At 46.9% G+C, this 20000-nt stretch overlaps 1 protein-coding gene across 1 annotated transcript; it reads left to right on the plus strand.

Annotated features, from left to right (window-relative positions):
* Positions 1–1227: 1227 nt before the first annotated feature.
* abcb6b (ATP binding cassette subfamily B member 6 (LAN blood group) b) lies at positions 1228–17015 on the plus strand (the record flags this gene model as incomplete). Its single annotated transcript, XM_079357946.1, has 8 exons — positions 1228–1559; positions 2036–2093; positions 2317–2421; positions 7876–8050; positions 8173–8285; positions 9949–10043; positions 15078–15146; positions 16748–17015. Coding segments are annotated over 8 exons (1050 nt in total), but the record flags the coding sequence as incomplete, so codon positions are not given.
* Between the last annotated feature and the right edge of the window lie 2985 nt (positions 17016–20000).

Genomic DNA, 20000 nt, shown 5'->3' on the forward strand with positions numbered 1-20000 from the left:
TGTGTGCTTGTCTGACTTTTTGTGTGTGTTTCGGTGGGAAAAGGCGTCCTCCAGCTGCCTCACTAAAGGCTCCTACATTCACAGTCCCTTGATATGGTAAACAGCCACATGAATGTGCACAAAGGCATTAGAGGGCACCTTAAAACACAGCGGCCTTTTCTTCGGCTTGGGAAGCTGCAGGCGAGGAGGAGGAGGAGGAGGAGAGGAGGAGGAAGGCAACGCTAAAGCCTTGAGGGTGATAAATTCAAACCGTTAATATATTTAACCCCTTCAGATTTATGTCTCTGTTAAAGTTGCAGCTCTGTATGAATGAAGGATGCACATCACGCGCCGTCAGCTAAAGCTAAACTTAAGTTCATAAATCGCCGCCACTGCGAAGCACGCCACATCGGAGAATCTCAAAGTTGTCTTGTTGAGTCGTCTGGTGTAATAAGAGTGACGTCTCCAAATATACGGATATATACCGGCTGACACTGCCTGTGGCAACATGTGGCATGTTGCTAACGCCATAGCATAGCTAACATACACGTGTTGCTAACGCCATAGCATAGCTAACATACACGTGTTGCTAACGCCATAGCATAGCTAACATACACGTGTTGCTAACGCCATAGCATAGCTAACATACACGTGTTGCTAACGCCATAGCATAGCTAACATACACGTGTTGCTAACGCCATAGCATAGCTAACATACACGTCCCTCTCCTCCTCCTCCTTCTTCCTCCTCCTCCCTCTCCTCCTCCCCTCCTCCTCCTTCTCTTCCTCCTCCTCCTCCTCCACCTCTTCTTCCCTCTCCTCCTCCTTCTCCTCCTCCTCTTCCTCCTTCTCTTCCTCCTCCTCCTCCTTCTTCTCTTCCTCCTCCTCCTCCTTCTTCTCTTCCTCTCTCCTCTTCCTTCTCTTCCTCCTACTCCTCTTCCTCCTCCTCCTCCTTCTCCTCCCTCTCCTCCTCCTCCTCCTTCTCTTCCTCCTCCTCCTCCTCCTCCTTCTCTTCCTTCTCCTCCTCCTCCTCCTTCTTCTCTTCCTCCCTCTCCTTCTCCTTCTTCTCTTCCTCCCTCTCCTCCTCCTCCTTCTCTTCCTCCTCTTCCTCCTCCTTCTCCTCCTCCTCTTCCTCTTTCTCCTCCTCCTCCTCCTCCCTCTCCTCCTCCTCCTCCTCCTACCTCTCCTCCTCTTCCTCCCTCTCCTCCTCCTTCTTCTCTTCCTCCTCTTCCTCCTCCTTCTCCTCCTCCTCTTCCTCTTTCTCCTCCTCCTCCTCCTCCTCCCTCTCCTCCTCCTCCTCCTCCTCCCTCTCCTCCTCTTCCTCCCTCTCCTCCTCCTCCTCCTCCTCCTCTTTCTCCTCCTCCTCCTCCTCCTCCCTCTCCTCCTCCTCCTCCTCCTCCTCCTCCTCTTCCTCCTCCTCCTCCCTCTCCTCCTCTTCCTCCTCCCTCTCCTCCTCCCTCTCCTCCTCCTCCTCCTCCTCCTCCTCCTCCTCCAGGTGCAGGATGCTGTGGCTGCTGAGGACTTGCAGCTGACAGCAGGTCAGGTGGACTTTGACAGAGTGTGTTTCAGCTACGTTCCCGGGTGTGTATAAAAACCTCTTCCTGTGTGAAGGTCACATGTTGTGTGAAGGTCACATGCTGTGTGAAGGTCACATGTTGTGTGAAGGTCACATGCTGTGTGAAGGTCACATGGCCACATGGGTGACAGTTTCTCAGTGGGTCCGAGTTACAGACTGCTTCTTTATTTATGTAAATGTTGATGTCAGAAGTGACTCAGCTGGATTTCATCACTTGCTCTCTGCAGGATGAAAAAAACACACACATCTTTATTTTTGATTAATGAAACGCCTTGATTGGCCTCCTCTGTGTTTTTGTCATTTTGATAGTTTGATCAGAGCGAACGTGTCCAACAGATCCAGCTGTCTGTGATTTAAGAACAAAAACATTAATCACAACAAAAGCTCAAATAATCAAAGGTCTTCGACAGGCTTGTTGCTGCTCTGTGTTTGTGTTGAAGAACAGCAGACTTTAAAGAACCTGACTCTGTGTTTTGTGTAGCATGCAGGTTCTCAGGGATGTGAGCTTTACAGTGGAGGCCGGACAGACGGTAGCTTTGGTAAGTTGACCTGCACAGATTTACACACAGCCCCCTCTCCTGGCAGCCCTGCAGCGTTCTGCTAACACTGGAAGGCTTATAGAGGGTTAGCCAATCAGAGGAGAGTGGGCACTCCCCTGTCAGCCACTGACAACATGAAAGGAGAACATGAGGACAATATGAGAGCTTTAAACGTCAGTGTGTGTGTGTGTGTGTGTGTGTGTGTGTGTGTGTGTGTGTGCAGGTTGGCCCATCTGGATCAGGGAAGAGCTCCATCCTGCGTCTGTTGTTCAGATTTTATGACCCTCAGATGGGCAGGATCTGCGTTGACGGACAGGACATCTCCAAGGTAAACAACAAGCCTCTAGTGGACACTCCAGGAACTGCTGGATTTTACAGCTTTAGCTTCTAACCCAGTTTAGCTGCACAGAAGAGTGATTTGTTTGTTTTTAACTTCTCAATCTGAGCTGCTTGTAACTTCACTGTTCTCCAGACACTTTTATATCTTCTCATATATCTAACTGAGGAAGTGATCAGCTCCTTTCATCTCTCCGTCATGGCTGTTTCCTGCCTTTGGCTCACACACCTTGACATCCACTTTCCCCCCCCTCTCTCTCTCTCTCACACACACACACACACACACACACACACACACACACACACACACACACACACACAGCTGGGCTGAGTGTGAGCTCTGGTCACACTGTGAATAAATCATAGTAAAAGGTTTCTGAATTATGCAGCAACGAGTCCAGACGCCAGATGTGTGTGTGTGTGTGTGTGTGTGTGTGTGTGTGTGTGTGTGTGGTGTGTGTGTGTGTTTGTGTGTAAAGATAGCACAGTTATTGCAGAAACTCAAAAGTCTCAGTAAAAAACACAAGCACATGACGACACACACACACACACACACACACACACACACACATGAACACCTGTCTGAGTGCGTGCTGTTTCAGGCTGTGATGATGATGAGGACGCTGGTTTGTAATTACGCAGCAGGAGGGTCGCTGCATCATCACATATTTTGTCGTCTCCTTAATTAAAGTCAGACTGTTTATCTTTGTGAGCAGGAGGACGCCGTGATGAACGGCGCTGACCGACCCAGCTGAAACACTCCTGCGTCTTGAGAATGGTAGAAGCTGCAAGAAGTCAGAATTGACAGGTCGTTTGTTTGTGGTCAGGTTTGAGATTGTTTCGAAGTCAAAGTAGTATTAACCAATCCCGTGAGAGCAGGCGACAGCTGCAGAAAAACATGTTACGGATATAATGCAACTCCCGTCAAACAACAACTACAGAGTGTGATGGCGTAAAAGCTCAGGACAGAAGACGGTAAAGAATGGGAGATGTGAAGACCATGGTGACATTTTACTGGAGGCCATTATTCTGACAGGACCAGTGTCATAGGTGATGAGCTGTGTTCACAGATACAAGCAGCTGATGAGGCCGTACAGAGAGGAGGACCTGAGAGGAGACCAGGGTACACCATGATCCCACTGGAGGGATTATAATGTGAACTCTCCTCCTGATTCAGGCCAACCCTACTGACAAGCAGCAACCTTTCAGTGTTTCAAAGTGAAGCCGAGGCCTGAAGTGTAACATCCTGCAGTACCTGGAGTGTCCACTAGAGGCTGGCTGCAGTACCTGGAGTGTCCACTAGAGGCTGACTGCAGTAGCACAGGAAGTCACATACACACCCATTCAAACAGCCTGTTTTTACAGCAGACATGAACATGTTTACAGCCTGCTTCAAAAAACCAAATAGGTGTGATTAGCTCATGTCTCCATCCACACACACTGTACGGGGGGGGAATGTTTTCATGACTCAGCAGTTTTGATTGGATGAAGGATCAGAGTTATTCACAACAAGGCGTGTAGCTGAGCTGATTGACAGGTGGGCGCCATGTGACGGTTTGTCAGGAGGCTTAAAACCCACCTCAGCTCTCAGCCTGTCGTTAGCTTGACTCAAAGTTAGCCTGAGACAGCATTTCCAGCACGGAGACCGCCATCCATGGGACTCCAGCGCCCCCTGCAGGGACACACGGGGAACTCCAGCGCCCCCTGCAGGACACACGGGGGACTCCAGCGACCCCTGCAGGACACACAGGGGACTCCAGCGCCCCCTGCAGGAACACACGGGGACTCCAGCGCCCCCTGCAGGAACACACAGGGACTCCAGCGCCCCCTGCAGGAACACACGGGGACTCCAGCGCCCCCTGCAGGAACACACAGGGACTCCAGCGCCCCCTGCAGGAACACACGGGGACTCCAGCGCCCCCTGCAGGAACACACAGGGACTCCAGCGCCCCCTGCAGGAACACACGGGGACTCCAGCGCCCCCTGCAGGGACACACGGGGACTCCAGCGCCCCCTGCAGGAACACACAGGGACTCCAGCGCTCCCTGCAGGGACACACGGGGGACTCCAGCGCCCCCTGCAGGGACACACGGGGGACTCCAGCGCCCCCTGCAGGGACACACGGGGACTCCAGCGCCCCCTGCAGGGACACATCATTGCAGTGGACCCCTCCTGATCGTATGTAGGCAGCAGAAGCCTCTGGTGGGGTTTTAAGGTAAAGCAGCCTCTTCCTGCTCAGTATGACTAAACCTTTAGGAACGAACAGCAACAAATCCAATCCGGTGATCTGCGAGCGATTATTCATGATGAACAATCTGACACAATAAAGTATTTATCCGTGCGGTCGGCCTTCTTTTAAACGGCTCAAAAACATCTGAAACCCTTGAGAGGTATGTGTGATTAGTGCAGGAGAAATTTATCACTCCATTAAACCTCAGCCTGCGTTTCATGTTGTGGTCCATAAATACTTTTTAAATGTGTAATCTTCTAAGAACTCGCCCAGGAAAAATATGTCCACATAAACAAGTATTTATTGATCACCGTAACATCTGCAGAAGAAGAGCATGTTTCATTTCAGTCCTTTATATCAGTCCCATGCTGACACGCGCCGTCATGGCCGCCAACATCACCTTCATTCATTGTGCGTTACAAACGCAGCGACACGTTTAACATCTTTCATCCCTCAGTGGGAGAGAATCCTGCAAACTCTCCTTTATTGTTCAGTAAATAAACACAGTGGAGCGCTGAGTTGATTGAATGGTTCAACATGCTTCACGTCCGTACTGTCGCTAGCAGGAGTGAGACGGACTCAGCACCTCTCTGGGAGACAGACTGCGTCTCATACGCTCACAGTCACGCAGGCAGCTTTAATAGTTAAACCTCAGTAACGTGCGACTTCTTGATCCAGTAGATGTAACCAACCTCGGACACGCCTCCTCCATGTAAACACAGCTCTGACAACAACACAGCCAGCAGGACTCCAGCTTCTCCCTCACTGGAGACAGTCAGGACTCACACACATTCACACAGTTATGATCGACTGATGTGTCTTCCTTTAACTTTTATAAAGAGGTTCTCTGGTCTCTATAATGAATATTTAATATCTGGCGTCCACATGTTCTCTGCACACATCTGCTCTGAGATTAAAGGATCTGTTCTTTCTGCACTTCTAAGAAAATGTGAACATTTTCTCCAAATCTGTCCAAATCCAGAGAGAGAAGCAGGGCATGGATCCGTCTCTCTGATGGTGGAACAGTAATCCGTCCTTTTCTTTTGGAAAGGTGTGACCACGGTTTTTATGCAGCTCGGCCTGTTTGTCCCTGCACATGGACGCCACATGTAGTGAAGCCCTGATGAGTCCAGCTCAGCTGGCCGTAACACCGCAGGCTCACTGCTCGTTACTCAACCCTCCAGTGATTCATCCGTGTGTTTTTATTTACACCATAAAACTCAAGTTTCAGTGTCGCTTTGTTGAGCCAAGTTTGTAATGACAGCTAAAAACTATGATGGTGTTCTTTGTGATCTCTGAGACCCCAGAGCAGGAGCAGAATCAGGACCGGGTCGGAGCAGAATCAGGACCGGGTCGGAGCAGAATCAGGACCGGGTCGGAGCAGAATCAGGACCGGGTCGGAGCAGAATCAGGACCGGGTCGGAGCAGAATCAAGACCGGGTCGGAGCAGAATCAGGCTCCAGATTAGAACTGAAGAATCCGTGGAGAGGTCAAACGTCTTCATGTTGTTCAGAACACGTTTGGACCGGATTATCCACGGACATAAAACGATGCTCATATTTCATGTGTTTGACCCTGATCGAGTTTCTGCTTCCTCTGGACCTGCTGGTGCTGCTTTTAATGGCCGTGTTTATGGTTCTGACAGCACATGGTTCAAGTTACAGTTTCATAAAGACCTGATTAGTGTTGGTTGGGACATTTTTGGATCTGACATTGTCTTGATATATTTCCTGTGAGGACAGCTGTCCCTCTCTTAGAGATGTCCTTTTTTCTTCCTCAGTTGATGCTTCAGTGAAAACGTTAAACGGCTCATTATTCTCCTCCTTTCTTCTTCCCCTCTCCATCTGCCTGCTTCCCTCTCTTTAAAGATCCAGCTCCATTAGAAACACATGCCGTGTTCTTCTCCAGTGGAATGAAAACCAAAAGTAAATGAGAAAAGATCAAATTAAGGGAAAGTGAGGTTAGCAGCCAAACCGAGCTGTTGCAGGAAATGGAATTTGTTCTGTTGTGGCTGTGGAGAAAAGCTTTAACAGGAAACACTCAAAGGACTGCGCAGCGAGCAGAGAGCGATCGAGAGCCGGAAATTATTCCTGCACAGATCCAATAAAACACGAGGAGAGAGCTGAAGGTTTGAATCCAGACCCATCAGGTCGACAGTTTCAGACGAGCATTGAGAGGAGGGAGAGCAAGGGGAGGACATGCAGCGAAGGGCCGAGGCAGGATTCGAACCCACAACCGCTGAGACGAGGACTACAGCCTCTGTACACCAGACATAACCACAAGGCCTCTGACGCTCCAATGTCCAGACAAATAACAACATATAAAATGTGTCTGAACTTTGTCTGCTGTGTTCATGAAGTTTTTATGATTCTTTAAAAAACATCCTCTCCTCTCTGTGAAACGACTCAGTGACTGGAAACCTGAGCAGGGATGAAGGGAGTCTCACCCATGATGAGAAACCTGTTCAGGACATGTTCTGTCTGTGACCCGGGGCAGCATGCATTATATAGTATAGGATGGACTCAGCCATGCAACATTTATGTAGCTGTATGATGTGTGTGTGTGTGTGTGTGTGTGTGTGTGTGTGTGTGTGTGTGTGTGTGTGTGTGTGTGTGTGTGTGTGTGTGTGTGTGTATTTCAAGAGCAAGTAGAGCGAGAACTCCAACATGGAATAAGTCTGGGTCATGACCCGAAAGATCTGAGGAGCCCAGGTACAAGGTGGTCTGTTGATGCCTGGTCTCTGTCAGCAGGGTTCCTGTTTGTAGACCTGCAGAGCTGGTCTCTGTCAGCAGGGTTCCTGTTTGTAGTCCTGCAGAGCTGGTCTCTGTCAGCAGGGTTCCTGTTTGTAGTCCTGCAGAGCTGGTCTCTGTCAGCAGGGTTCCTGTTTGTAGACCTGCAGAGCTGGTCTCTGTCAGCAGGGTTCCTGTTTGTAGACCTGCAGAGCTGGTCTCTGTCAGCAGGGTTCCTGCTTGTAGACCTGCAGAGCTGGTCTCTGTCAGCAGGGTTCCTGTTTGTAGACCTGCAGAGCTGGTCTCTGTCAGCAGGGTTCCTGCTTGTAGTCCTGCAGAGCTGGTCTCTGTCAGCAGGGTTCCTGTTTGTAGACCTGCAGAGCTGGTCTCTGTCAGCAGGGTTCCTGCTTGTAGTCCTGCAGAGCTGGTCTCTGTCAGCAGGGTTCCTGTTGGCTCAGCTCTGAGGCTCCGTCTCTCTGTCCTGTAGGTGCGGCAGTCTTCTCTGAGGTCCTACATCGGCGTGGTTCCCCAGGATACAGTTCTCTTCAACGACACCATCCGCAACAACATCCGCTACAGCCGAGTGACAGCGAGCGAGCAGCAGGTGGAGAGAGCTGCCATGGCTGCAGACATACACAGCAGGATCCTGGAGCTCCCTCAGGGTCAGGCCGGGTGTGTGAGGATGAGGATGGAGATACACCGTTTCTTGTTTCAAATCAACCTTCATGTTGGGACAAAGTGTAAGCAGGTGATTGATGAGGATGATGGTAATGTGTCCGACCAGGTTACGACACGGAGGTCGGGGAGCGGGGTCTGAAGCTCAGCGGTGGGGAGAAGCAAAGAGTGGCGATTGCTCGAACCATCCTGAAGGAGCCTCGGATCATTCTGCTGGATGAGGTGAGGACACGAGGACGTGTAAAACTGAAGGACTCCTACGTAGCAACCTGTTCATTCAAACTCAGCTGCTGAACGAACCTCAATGACAGAACATTCACCAAACAGCAGGTCAGAGAGGTGTTAGCATCCCCAGCTAATGCAGATAGCTTAGCAACCTGATCTTTCCTGGAGCACAAGAAGGCGACATGTGGTTGTGTCTGAATGGACTTCTTTAAGTGTAGAGATTCATCTTTGATGAACGGGCTCAACAAAGTGCCAGGATGTAAGTGTAGGGGAGGATAAACAGACGCGTTAAAGACCCTGAAGCTGGTATCAAAGAGCTGATGTTGTAAATGGTTGAGGTTTGTTAAAACTCTGTGATCTCTTCAAAGACACGACTGCAGTGTGAAAAAGAAGTGAAGAGTTTCCTGCTTCACTTTACATTCACACCATGCTGCTTCATAGCTGCTGTTTCCTCCATTAATCACTCGACTGGTGGAAGGATTCAGAAGAGGACCTGTCTGTCTGTCTGTCTGTCTGTCTGTCTGTCTGTCTGTCTGTCTGTCTGTCTGTCTGTCTGTCTGTCTGTCTGTCTCTCTGTCTGTCTGTCTGTCTGTCTGTCTGTCTGTCTGTCTGTCTGTCTCTCTGTCTGTCTGTCTGTCTGTCTGTCTGTCTGTCTGTCTGTCTCTCTGTCTGTCTGTCTCTCTGTCTGTCTCTCTGTCTGTCTGTCTGTCTCTCTGTCTCTCTGTCTGTCTGTCTGTCTCTCTGTCTCTCTGTCTGTCTGTCTGTCTGTCTGTCTGTCTGTCTGTCTGTCTGTCTGTCTGTCTCTCTGTCTGTCTGTCTGTCTGTCTGTCTGTCTCTCTGTCTGTCTGTCTGTCTCTCTGTCTGTCTGTCTGTCTGTCTGTCTGTCTGTCTGTCTGTCTGTCTCTCTGTCTGTCTGTCTGTCTGTCTCTCTGTCTGTCTGTCTGTCTGTCTGTCTGTCTGTCTGTCTGTCTGTCTGTCTCTCTGTCTGTCTGTCTGTCTGTCTGTCTCTCTGTCTGTCTGTCTGTCTGTCTCTCTGTCTGTCTGTCTGTCTGTCTGTCTGTCTGTCTGTCTGTCTCTCTGTCTGTCTGTCTGTCTCTCTGTCTGTCTGTCTGTCTGTCTGTCTGTCTGTCTCTCTGTCTGTCTGTCTGTCTGTCTGTCTCTCTGTCTGTCTGTCTGTCTGTCTCTCTGTCTCTCTGTCTGTCTGTCTGTCTGTCTGTCTGTCTGTCTGTCTGTCTGTCTGTCTCTCTGTCTGTCTGTCTGTCTGTCTGTCTGTCTGTCTCTCTGTCTGTCTCTCTGTCTCTCTGTCTGTCTGTCTGTCTCTGTCTCTCTGTCTGTCTGTCTCTCTGTCTCTCTGTCTCTCTGTCTGTCTGTCTGTCTGTCTGTCTGTCTGTCTGTCTGTCTGTCTGTCTGTCTCTCTGTCTGTCTGTCTGTCTGTCTGTCTGTCTGTCTGTCTGTCTCTGTCTGTCTCTCTGTCTGTCTGTCTGTCTGTCTCTGTCTGTCTCTCTGTCTGTGTTTAGATGTTGGTCAGAAGTCTTTCTGAGACTCTGATGACTTTGTCTCTTTCCATGTGTGTCTTGTTGGTTAAAGCAGTGAATACAACATTACAGCAGTCGCTCACACAAACACGCTCACTTATTAAATGTTTGGTTTGTTTCATCAGGCCACGTCTTCACTGGACACTCAAACTGAGAGGAACATCCAGGCTTCACTGGCCGACGTCTGCACCAACAGGACGACTATCGTGGTCGCACACAGGTGACGTCACATCCTGTTTAACTTTCACAGGAAGTCCTTTGAGTTACTGCAGACAGCAGACTTCTGAAGGTCCTTTCACACTTTCTCGTTGAGTCAGGTTCAGTCCCTCAGGTCGAACGGGCAGCAAGGGCAGAAACCAACACTCTTTTTAGCATGCTAACGTTAGCTCACTACATTGAACACTGAAGTCCAGGTGATAATAATTTAGCAGGCGTTTGGTGTGAGCTGAAGTAAGGGACCATCTTATATTTGACCTGATGGCGGTCCATGAGGATGAAGGCATCTCCAGTTTATTTCATCTCATCCTGATGGAAATAGAAAAGAGTGTCGCCAAATGTAACTGCAAACTAACCGACATGCAAGACGCCAAACTTAAAGCTTCCTGAGGAAGCTGAGGGAAAAGTCGGAGGATGGTCAGAGTCAGGAGGAGACATGAACGTCTGTGCGGACTCCATAATCCTCTGACACTGGCTGCATTAACACGTAATCTGTAAATATAAAAGACAGATCTGTTACAATGTGATTCCACTCGGCGCTGGTAAGACAAGAGCAAAGTGAAAAGAAGAAGCAAATGTGTGCGAGGGAGATGAAAGGAAAAGAGGGACGTGGTGAAAGGAAAACAGGATTAGAGCTGACACAAAGAGAGGGATGGAGAGATTAAATTAAAAGCTGATTGGAGGATATGACGATGACATGTGATGACAGGTCAACAAAAGTAAAAGAAACAGATGTCCGCTTATTCATCAGTCTGAGTGATATTGAAAAAGACTTGAAAGGCTCTGACACTCGCAGACATTAAAAGACATGAAGAGGGAAGAAGCCTGTGCTGCTGATTCCTGCAACACTGTGTTAACAGCGGCTTCAGCACTTCCTGCAGAAGCACACGGGATCATTTCATCTCTAATAACGTGATCAATGCACAGAGAGAGAGCCACCACAGGCTGACACTTCAAAGTCTGCTTTCCTCTACATGGGAAAAATCTAGAAACAATATTTAGTTTGACAGACTTCCAGATTTGACCGGAAGGATTATTGCATCATCTGTTTCATTCCATGGGAAGTTTATATAATGAGTTCATCAACAAATTGTGTTTTTCATTTTCCTGAGAGTTTCCAGCTTTGCTTTTACTCAAAGTTTTGGCAAAGTCCGATATCAGATCGAAGGAGTTAGTGGTTTTTAATTCAGTCCATAAACAGCAAAACAACAGGCTGTGATTTACAGTTCATCATCTGTTTCCCAGACTGACGCAGCTTATTTTACGACACCTTACAAAAGTCTCTAAAGTCTTTAATGGTCATGAAACGTCCATGAAAAGTAACGTCCAATCAGAAGGCTGTTCCTCTTGAGTTTTAGAAGGGACTAAGTTATTGAATGACCAATCACATTTCTTGTTTCATTTCAAAATCTCATAATGTTCGATATCTGAAAAGTATTTTGCAATTTACAAATAATTATAACAGCTGAGCTTTTAATTCCTCTATCTTTAGAGACAGCGACACTTCAGCTCCTGTTATTGATATGTCGCTCTAGTCGCCCACACTGACCAGGCTTAAGGTCTCATGAGCTGTTGGTGCGGGTTCAAATCCGAGCTGTGTCTCCTTTTATTGCTCGTGGGTCCCCGCTGACTTTCTCTGCTGTCCTGTCTCTAAAGATAAAGAGGAATAATCTAAAGCAGCCTGAGTTGGTACAGTGAGGCGTTACATACACACTCAATGATTAGACCAACTATAAAAACCATGATTCACCTGCACCTGTACGGAAACTCTGAGCGATGCCTCCACTCATCGGTTACAGATGCTGACTGAGAAGTGGTCTTTGTGTTGACACTAAAGCTCGAGGCATTCGGCCAGCTCGACTTCATAAAGTGCTGAATGAAAGTTAAAGAAAGAAAGCAGAGTCTTTGATCCATTTCATAATCTCAATGAAAAACGGATTATGGCATAAAACAGCAGTTGGATTGGAGCTAATGATTCCACCACCTGTGTGTGTGTTTAACAGAGTGCTATGAACTCTGGGAACTAATAATATATTTATTGTGAAACCTGTTTTGAGTATCTGAAACAACAGGGGGGGGGGGGGGGGGGGGCTCTAATCCACAAAGATCATTCAGAGTGAATGTCGAGAGACACAGAAGACGTCCACATAAAGAAACTCTTTTAAAGTTTGAAGCCAGATCTGAGTTTGAATCCTGAAGTCTTCCTTCATGACTTTATTTACGTCATTTGAAGTCACACAAATGTGGATTTATTTTCCCTGGATATTTAACACATTATATCTTTTAGAAACACTGCGGCGCAGTTTCCACCAACTCTCCGTAGATGGTCATTTTTTCACTTTTTGCGTGTTTGTCCCAGTGTTCGTACAAATGATGCCACTGTTGATGCAGTCATTTAAAAAAAAAGGGGGGGGGAATTTTTCTATCTACGCAAACAGCAGCAGCACTAAGACGCCATGCGCTTGGCGGTGCAGCTGTGCAATCCTTTTGTTAATAAGACCTCTGTTGTTCAGTGTCCCTTTATTTATCTATGAATGAGCCAAGTATCCAACAGGATCCTTCCTTACATCAGGTCTATCACTCAGGCTGTTCACTGACCTGCAGGTCTGTGATTAAATTGATCCAACAGGAGCAGCAACAGATGGAGCAGGATCAGCACTGTTTGTTGACCTCATCAGTGGAGCATTAAATAAAATGAAAACGTACAAAGACAGAGATCAGGCCTTCGCTTGAAGGACCAGCCTGGATGTCTAAAACTTCCCTTCTTGGATGGAGAGATTTCTCTCCTTCTTCTGAACATGGCTGCAAATTGTTTACAAGTTCAAGCAGGGAGAACAGTGCTCTTCTCATCAGCTCCTTATTTTTACGAGTCTTCTTCCAATAAGTGGGTGCAGCATGTCGTTTGGGCCTGTCCTCTCCAGATGGAGCAGGATACCAGCACCCTGAATATGAAGCAACCACATGACTACATGTGTCACTTCACAACTTCACGTGCCATTACAGGACTTAGAAGTGTAGTAATGGATTGTATTATTACTGTACATGTTTCTTATTATGGCCTGTTGTCAGTAGATTGATTTAAACAAAGCTAACTGCACACTCCTCTATTACAATCATCAATGTGTTCTAGTCAGAGTAACACTAATGAAAGTTGTTGTTCGCTTTAGGCACCAAAACAAATTGAAAGAAGTGAAGTCATCCTTGGCTTTTTATTACGATTGATTTATTCTGGGGATCTCCATGTTAAAATCATATAGTGTCCCAGTGCAGGATGTGCAGACTCAACGTGGGCAAAGTTTGAGATCAGGAGGTAAACGTATGTTGGAGTAACTACAGGATGAGTCTGCAGAGGGCGCTAAACGGCGTGCTCTTTAAATCACGCCATAGTTCCCTGATATGACGGCTTCAATCGTGTACGTGAGCCGCTGAAACCTCTCACATAGACTCTCTCCTCCCAGACCTGGAGAGCAGCCCTCTCCTGGCAGCCCTGCAGCGTTCTGGGTTTTTAGCGACATATCATGCAAAGCTACCTGATGAACGCAGACAAGTCTCCTCCTGTCTCGGCCTCCACGCCGTCTAGATGTCTAAATGTCTCGGTCTCACTCTCGTCTTGGTCCTGGTTGCTGGCTTCACACATGTACATAACTTTACAGCAAATTCTGTTTCAAATGTACGTTACTGTTAGTGTCAAAACAAACAACTAAAAAAAGTCTGACCTAGATAGATGTTTGCACGAGCGACTGTATCCATACCAGGAGAAGATGTGCGACGTGTACACTGAGTTAAAAACAGATCATGAAGCAGATTTTTTATCCTTTCTTTATGGAAACAGTCGGATTCTTTCCTCCTGCTGTAAAATAATATAAGCTTGAATGAGTGGAGAAAAAAAGCCTTTGACGTCTGCAGGCTCTGGGGAGAGATATTTCTACCTTTGACCGAGGTTTTCTATCAAATATTGAAGCTGGACGTCCAAAGATAGCTTTGATGACATTAAAGCAGAGTGGTGGCTCTGCTGAAGCTTGAAGTGACACTCAGCAGTTTGGAAAGGAAGGCGTGTGTCCTGCCTGCAGCGTGAGGGAATAATGTGAAACTTTACAAATAAATTATACCTCAAAAAATGCTTTATTGAAGCTCTAACTTCTTTTAATACCGTCTGAAGAAGTGTCCATCTTTCATCTGCACGTCTTACAACACCTGAGAAATAATCTGTGTGATTCCTCATCAGGCCCCAGAGCCGTCTCAACCCATGCGTGCGTGTCTTTAATCAGAGACTGGTCATGAATATTAGCTTTAATAATTTACAGACAAGTTCATACAGAGTTCTCCACCCGAGAGCGACGCACTCACAAACATGGCCGACATACAGCGGCTCAGTGTTTCTGACTGTGTAGCTGAGCACGTGGGTCCCTGACACCTCAGACACTCGCTCCTCCTCCTGATCACTCACCTATGAAGAATAGTACCTGTACCCTGTTTTCATAGCTCTGACTGTTCTATCAGCTATTAATGACGTCTATTATCCTGTTTGAAGCTGCAGCAGCAGCAAAGAAACACACGGACAGAGTCACAGAAACAATATTATAAATAGTGTTACTTTCAATTGATTTATTCATGAAGGGTTTGTGAAACTAAAATACCAACAGAGTTCATTTAGAGTGTTAAATAAATGTGCTGTTTCCAAAGGTGAAGGGATATTCTGTGTGTATCTTCAGGCATGTCTGAATCAGAAACTTCCAGAAAGAGGCTGTATGATGTTCAGAAAATAAAATTCAACTTTTTGATTTGTCTACAAAACAAAGATGTTGATGTTGAGGGTCAAACTGACTTCAAGTTAAACGTCTCCACATTATAACGTCTTTGTTTTGAGATCTGACAAGACTGAATAAAAAACTTGCTCACATAAAGATCAAGCTTCAAACATGATGGGCTTAAACAGTCTGCTGTATGTCTGCCTGCCTGCTGTTATATGATATGCATTTTATGTTTCTAAGAAGCAACAAACAAAAAATCACACTGAATAATAAACGTCTCTTTGCAGGTTGTCCACCATCGTTGGAGCGAATCAGATCCTGGTGATTCATGACGGGCAGATCGCAGAGAGAGGACGGTAAGACTGCTGACACAAGAGATCACTGATGTGTGTGTGTGTGTGTGTGTGTGAGAGTGTGTGTGTGTGTGTGAGAGTGTGTGTGTGTGTGTTTGACACACATGAACAATCCTGTGTGTCCTAAGTGGTTTCAAATTTGTTGTCTGGAGATCAGAAACACTCAGCTGTGTTTTTGTGCCCCTGAAACCTTCTGGTGTCTTTTTCTGCCCCAAAGGCTGATTGATCACACACACACACACACACACACACACACACACACACACTACATTGACCTTCTGTTTCTGATGATTTCAAATAAGAAGGTTAGGGGTGAGACTAGCTCGTGTGAGTTCGCCTCAGCAGCTCGCTCTGAGACATGGCGTGCAGTTGAAATGTTTGGATTAGACCGGAGAGACATTTTAAATCTGTGTGATCCTCCTCAACACGGGAGACACACCTCAGGGAGTTATCACTCAGGTGTGTCGGATGGTAAACACACAGAGAGACCCCTGCAGGCAAGTCCGGGAAACCCCGACTAGAAGTCATTCATCTTCTGATGGGTGTAAACACGGGGCGGGCCAGCTCAGCGTCCGGGGTCACATTCACACAGTCTGGAGTGTATGGTGAAACCGAGAGGCGAGGAGTCCTCGGGCTATCACCAAGCTTCACATTCTTCACCAGGACAACATCCACGCCGAGCTGAGTGAGCGTGCACACAGAGAACCCTGCTTATTCATCATGACAAATACTGATGACACACACGAGACCGCTGCCGCTGATCCAATAATCTAAACTTCCAATGATATTTCTTTATTACCAAGAGACTCTTCGTCACTCCTGAAGGAAGGCGATCTGGTCGCCATGTTTGTGTCTCTGATCATTGGCTCAGGCGGCCCCCATGTTTCTGTCAGATGTCAGAAACATGGCCGAGGCGTGGAGATGTCACGGTGTAATGTTTTCTTTAAGATCAGCTCGTTTACATGAATAAACACTAAAACAGGAAAGTTAAAAAACAAGAATCTGTCTTAATTTTACCGTCAGTCTTTAAAAGATGTGAAGCACAAAGACAAAGTTAGATTAGACTGTGAGTCTTTTGTCCTCCTGTTGCTCTTCTTCATATCTACCTGCTCCTTCGTTCTATTTCTGACCCTCGTCATGTTGCTCTCTCTCTCTTCCTGTCTGGAAGTCCAGACAGTGACAGACTTTTGGTTTTACTAATTCATAGTAAAGTTGGATGAAGTCTGAAGGAGGAGCTCAACTTTGTTTTTAAAGCCGCTCTGGTGTCACAAGACATTACGAGCGAGCCACCTTCTCCCCGTCTGCTCGGCTTCTCCTTTAAGCTGGAGGCCGTTTTTCTCTTCTTTATATCTTTCTGTTCTCACATATATGATGCAAAACAAGATATACATTAATAAATCAAATGTGGTGAGATCCTGGAGTGTGGAAAAGACCACGGCCTGAAGAGCTCAAACACTGTCAATGTTGAATCAAAAACATTAGATCTCACTTTCTGCTCATTTGAAGAAGAACAGAAACGGCACAGCAGAACTTGTTGATGTAGTTTTGGGAAAGTCGTGGTTTCCTTGTTGTCTCACACGTATCTGTTTCTGGGTTCTGATCAGGCACCAGGAGCTGCTGGTCCAGGGAGGTCTGTATGCAGCCATGTGGACCAAACAACAGAAAAGTCTGGAACCACAGATCAACAATGAAACCCAAGATGTCTGACGCTCATTATTTGATTAAATTAAAGAAACAGTCCATGGTTTTTATCTTGTGTTTATGGGGCCTGGAGGAACTGAAACCTGTGAATCCACCTTTTCTGTAAATCTCAGGTTTCAGACTTTATTGTGTTGCTTCATATAAACAGCCCTGCTCTGTTAGCTCTGCTCTGTTAGCCCTGCTCTGTTAGCTCTGCTCTGTTAGCTCTGCTCTGTTAGCCCTGTTCTGTTAGCTCTGCTCTGTTAGCCCTGCTCTGTTGCCCTGTTCTGTTAGCTCTGCTCTGTTAGCTCTGCTCTGTTAGCCCTGCTCTGTTAGCCCTGTTCTGTTAGCTCTGCTCTGTTAGCTCTGCTCTGTTAGCCCTGTTCTGTTAGCCCTGCTCTGTTAGCTCTGCTCTGTTAGCTCTGCTCTGTTAGCCCTGCTCTGTTAGCTCTGCTCTGTTAGCTCTGCTCTGTTAGCCCTGTTCTGTTAGCTCTGCTCTGTTAGCCCTGTTCTGTTAGCCCTGTTCTGTTAGCTCTGCTCTGTTAGCTCTGCTCTGTTAGCTCTGCTCTGTTAGCCCTGCTCTGTTAGCCCTGTTCTGTTAGCTCTGCTCTGTTAGCTCTGCTCTGTTAGCCCTGTTCTGTTAGCTCTGCTCTGTTAGCCCTGTTCTGTTAGCCCTGTTCTGTTAGCTCTGCTCTGTTAGCTCTGCTCTGTTAGCTCTGCTCTGTTAGCCCTGCTCTGTTAGCCCTGTTCTGTTAGCTCTGCTCTGTTAGCTCTGCTCTGTTAGCCCTGTTCTGTTAGCCCTGCTCTGTTAGCTCTGCTCTGTTAGCTCTGCTCTGTTAGCCCTGCTCTGTTAGCTCTGCTCTGTTAGCCCTGTTCTGTTAGCTCTGCTCTGTTAGCCCTGTTCTGTTAGCCCTGTTCTGTTAGCTCTGCTCTGTTAGCTCTGCTCTGTTAGCTCTGCTCTGTTAGCCCTGCTCTGTTAGCCCTGCTCTGTTAGCTCTGCTCTGTTAGCTCTGCTCTGTTAGCCCTGCTCTGTTAGCTCTGCTCTGTTAGCCCTGTTCTGTTAGCTCTGCTCTGTTAGCCCTGTTCTGTTAGCCCTGTTCTGTTAGCTCTGCTCTGTTAGCTCTGCTCTGTTAGCTCTGCTCTGTTAGCCCTGCTCTGTTAGCCCTGCTCTGTTAGCTCTGCTCTGTTAGCTCTGCTCTGTTAGCCCTGCTCTGTTTCAGCATCCTGTGTTGACATCCCCACCCTCGAAACATCGAGGGTGGGGATGTCCTGCCAACACTCATGCCTGGTTTCCTTTTTAATTTATAGTAAGTGACAGTTATTATTAGAGGTTGACATTAAAACCTGGTGTGATGATAATTAATTAGCATATAAATAAAGACATGGGTGACAGAGAGGACAGGAGGAGATAGAGAAAGGAAAGGTGGTCTAGGAAAGGAGCCGACAAAAGGTTTCTTTCATGCACCCTTTGTACATTTTGTGATTTCTATTATATTTATTCTATTCTATTTATGTTTTTATTCGATATTCATAAATTGGTCATTCTTATCTTTTATTTTAAAACTTGCTATTTTTGCCTTATTTCTCATGTTAACTGTTTTTCTGATTCCTTCGATGTGTAAATAAAAAAACAGTTCTGATTCTGAGAAGAGGACAGAACAGAGAACAACGAGGAAGTAAATGTTAAGATAAAAATAGAGATAGATGAATGGCTCTGAAGTGCCCCGGAGAAGTCACACACACACACACACACACACACACACACACACACATACACACTAAGACACACTCAAACTCAAACCTAGGAGCAGAGAGGGACAAATTTGGACAAATGGAGTTGCCGTCCAGGTGGAAGCTCGTGTAGAGGAGGACGCTCAGATGTGCACTGTGACATGCAGGTGATTGTGTTACTGAGACTGTTTTGAGTGAAAACATCCTGTATGGGCCGAGAGTGTCGGCAGGAGTCAAAGGTTAATGTTCAGAGTCAAACTCTATCAGGAGCCTTAGGGCGGGGGGGGGGGGGGGTTAATGCCTTTGAAACAACATTTTCAAAATGAACAGGTTCGTCTTTCAGACCTTTATGTTTCACAACCTGAACAGACTTTGAGACTATGCTTCACTGAAGGAGAAACAGGAAGTCTCCCTCTAACCCACCTGGAGCAAAGACTGCGTCCCTCTCTGATCGGGGAGATGTTATTGTCTGAGTGTTTGCACACATGCACAAAACCCCTGAAAACCTTCTGCACGCTTGAACTCCTTACGCCTCCCCGGAGTTTATCCTGCCAGCCCATCGTCACCACAGTTTAGTGAGAATAACGTTGGTTAATATCTATTTGCCATTGATTGATGAATAAATGATGGTCTGTTGGTAGAACTGGTGAGGGCTCAGTCTTTAGATGTGTTGTTTCTAGTTCTGTTCTTTCCTGCCGCTCACTCAACGTGGTTTCTGCAGAAAATGAACTCGGCATTAAAAACATCTGTCATCATATAAAAACATCTTCCACCCATCAGAGTGTGGGGTTTATGAAAAACACTATTCTAAATAGGTTAATGGTTTTCTGCGCTAGCTTGGATCCAGACGGATCTGCGAGCTCATGTTTTATTCACGTCTGCTGCCCCTCCCACTCAGAGTCCTGATTTAAGGTCAGACAATCACAACGATCTAATAAGGGTGACCTTTACTCACCTTAAAGCAGTTTGTACACAACCAAGATGGCCTCCGTGTGAATCACCCAATCAGGACTTTATCCACTTTACTTAAATGTTGGTCTTGCATTCATGTCATGCCAAACTGCTGTGCATCATGTTGGACTGGAATCCATCTGGAAGTCACAGCGCCCCGTGCCCGACCACGACATCCACATCACACTCTCTGCTGCTGCAGGACGATCTGATGGCGTGCAGGCTGAGAACACCTTCGGACAGATTCCAGGCCTGTTTGCAGGAAGGTCAGATAAAGACCTTCTAACTGTGTCTATTAACGTTTGTTTCCATCTAAACTTCGACACGAGGACCCGGCTGGAAGGCAAAGAATTCTTTTTTGCCAAACTGGGTCTGTTTGAATCGGATCTTTTGGTGGTTTCGTTGTTGAATTAAACAAGATGACGATTTCTAAATGTCAAACCTTCACACCCTTTCACAGGTGTTAATTATTGATCATGTGCCCGGTGCCAAACA

Source organism: Symphodus melops (genome assembly GCF_947650265.1).
Source record: "Symphodus melops genome assembly, chromosome: 12".
Taxonomy (NCBI): Eukaryota; Metazoa; Chordata; class Actinopteri; order Labriformes; family Labridae; genus Symphodus; species Symphodus melops.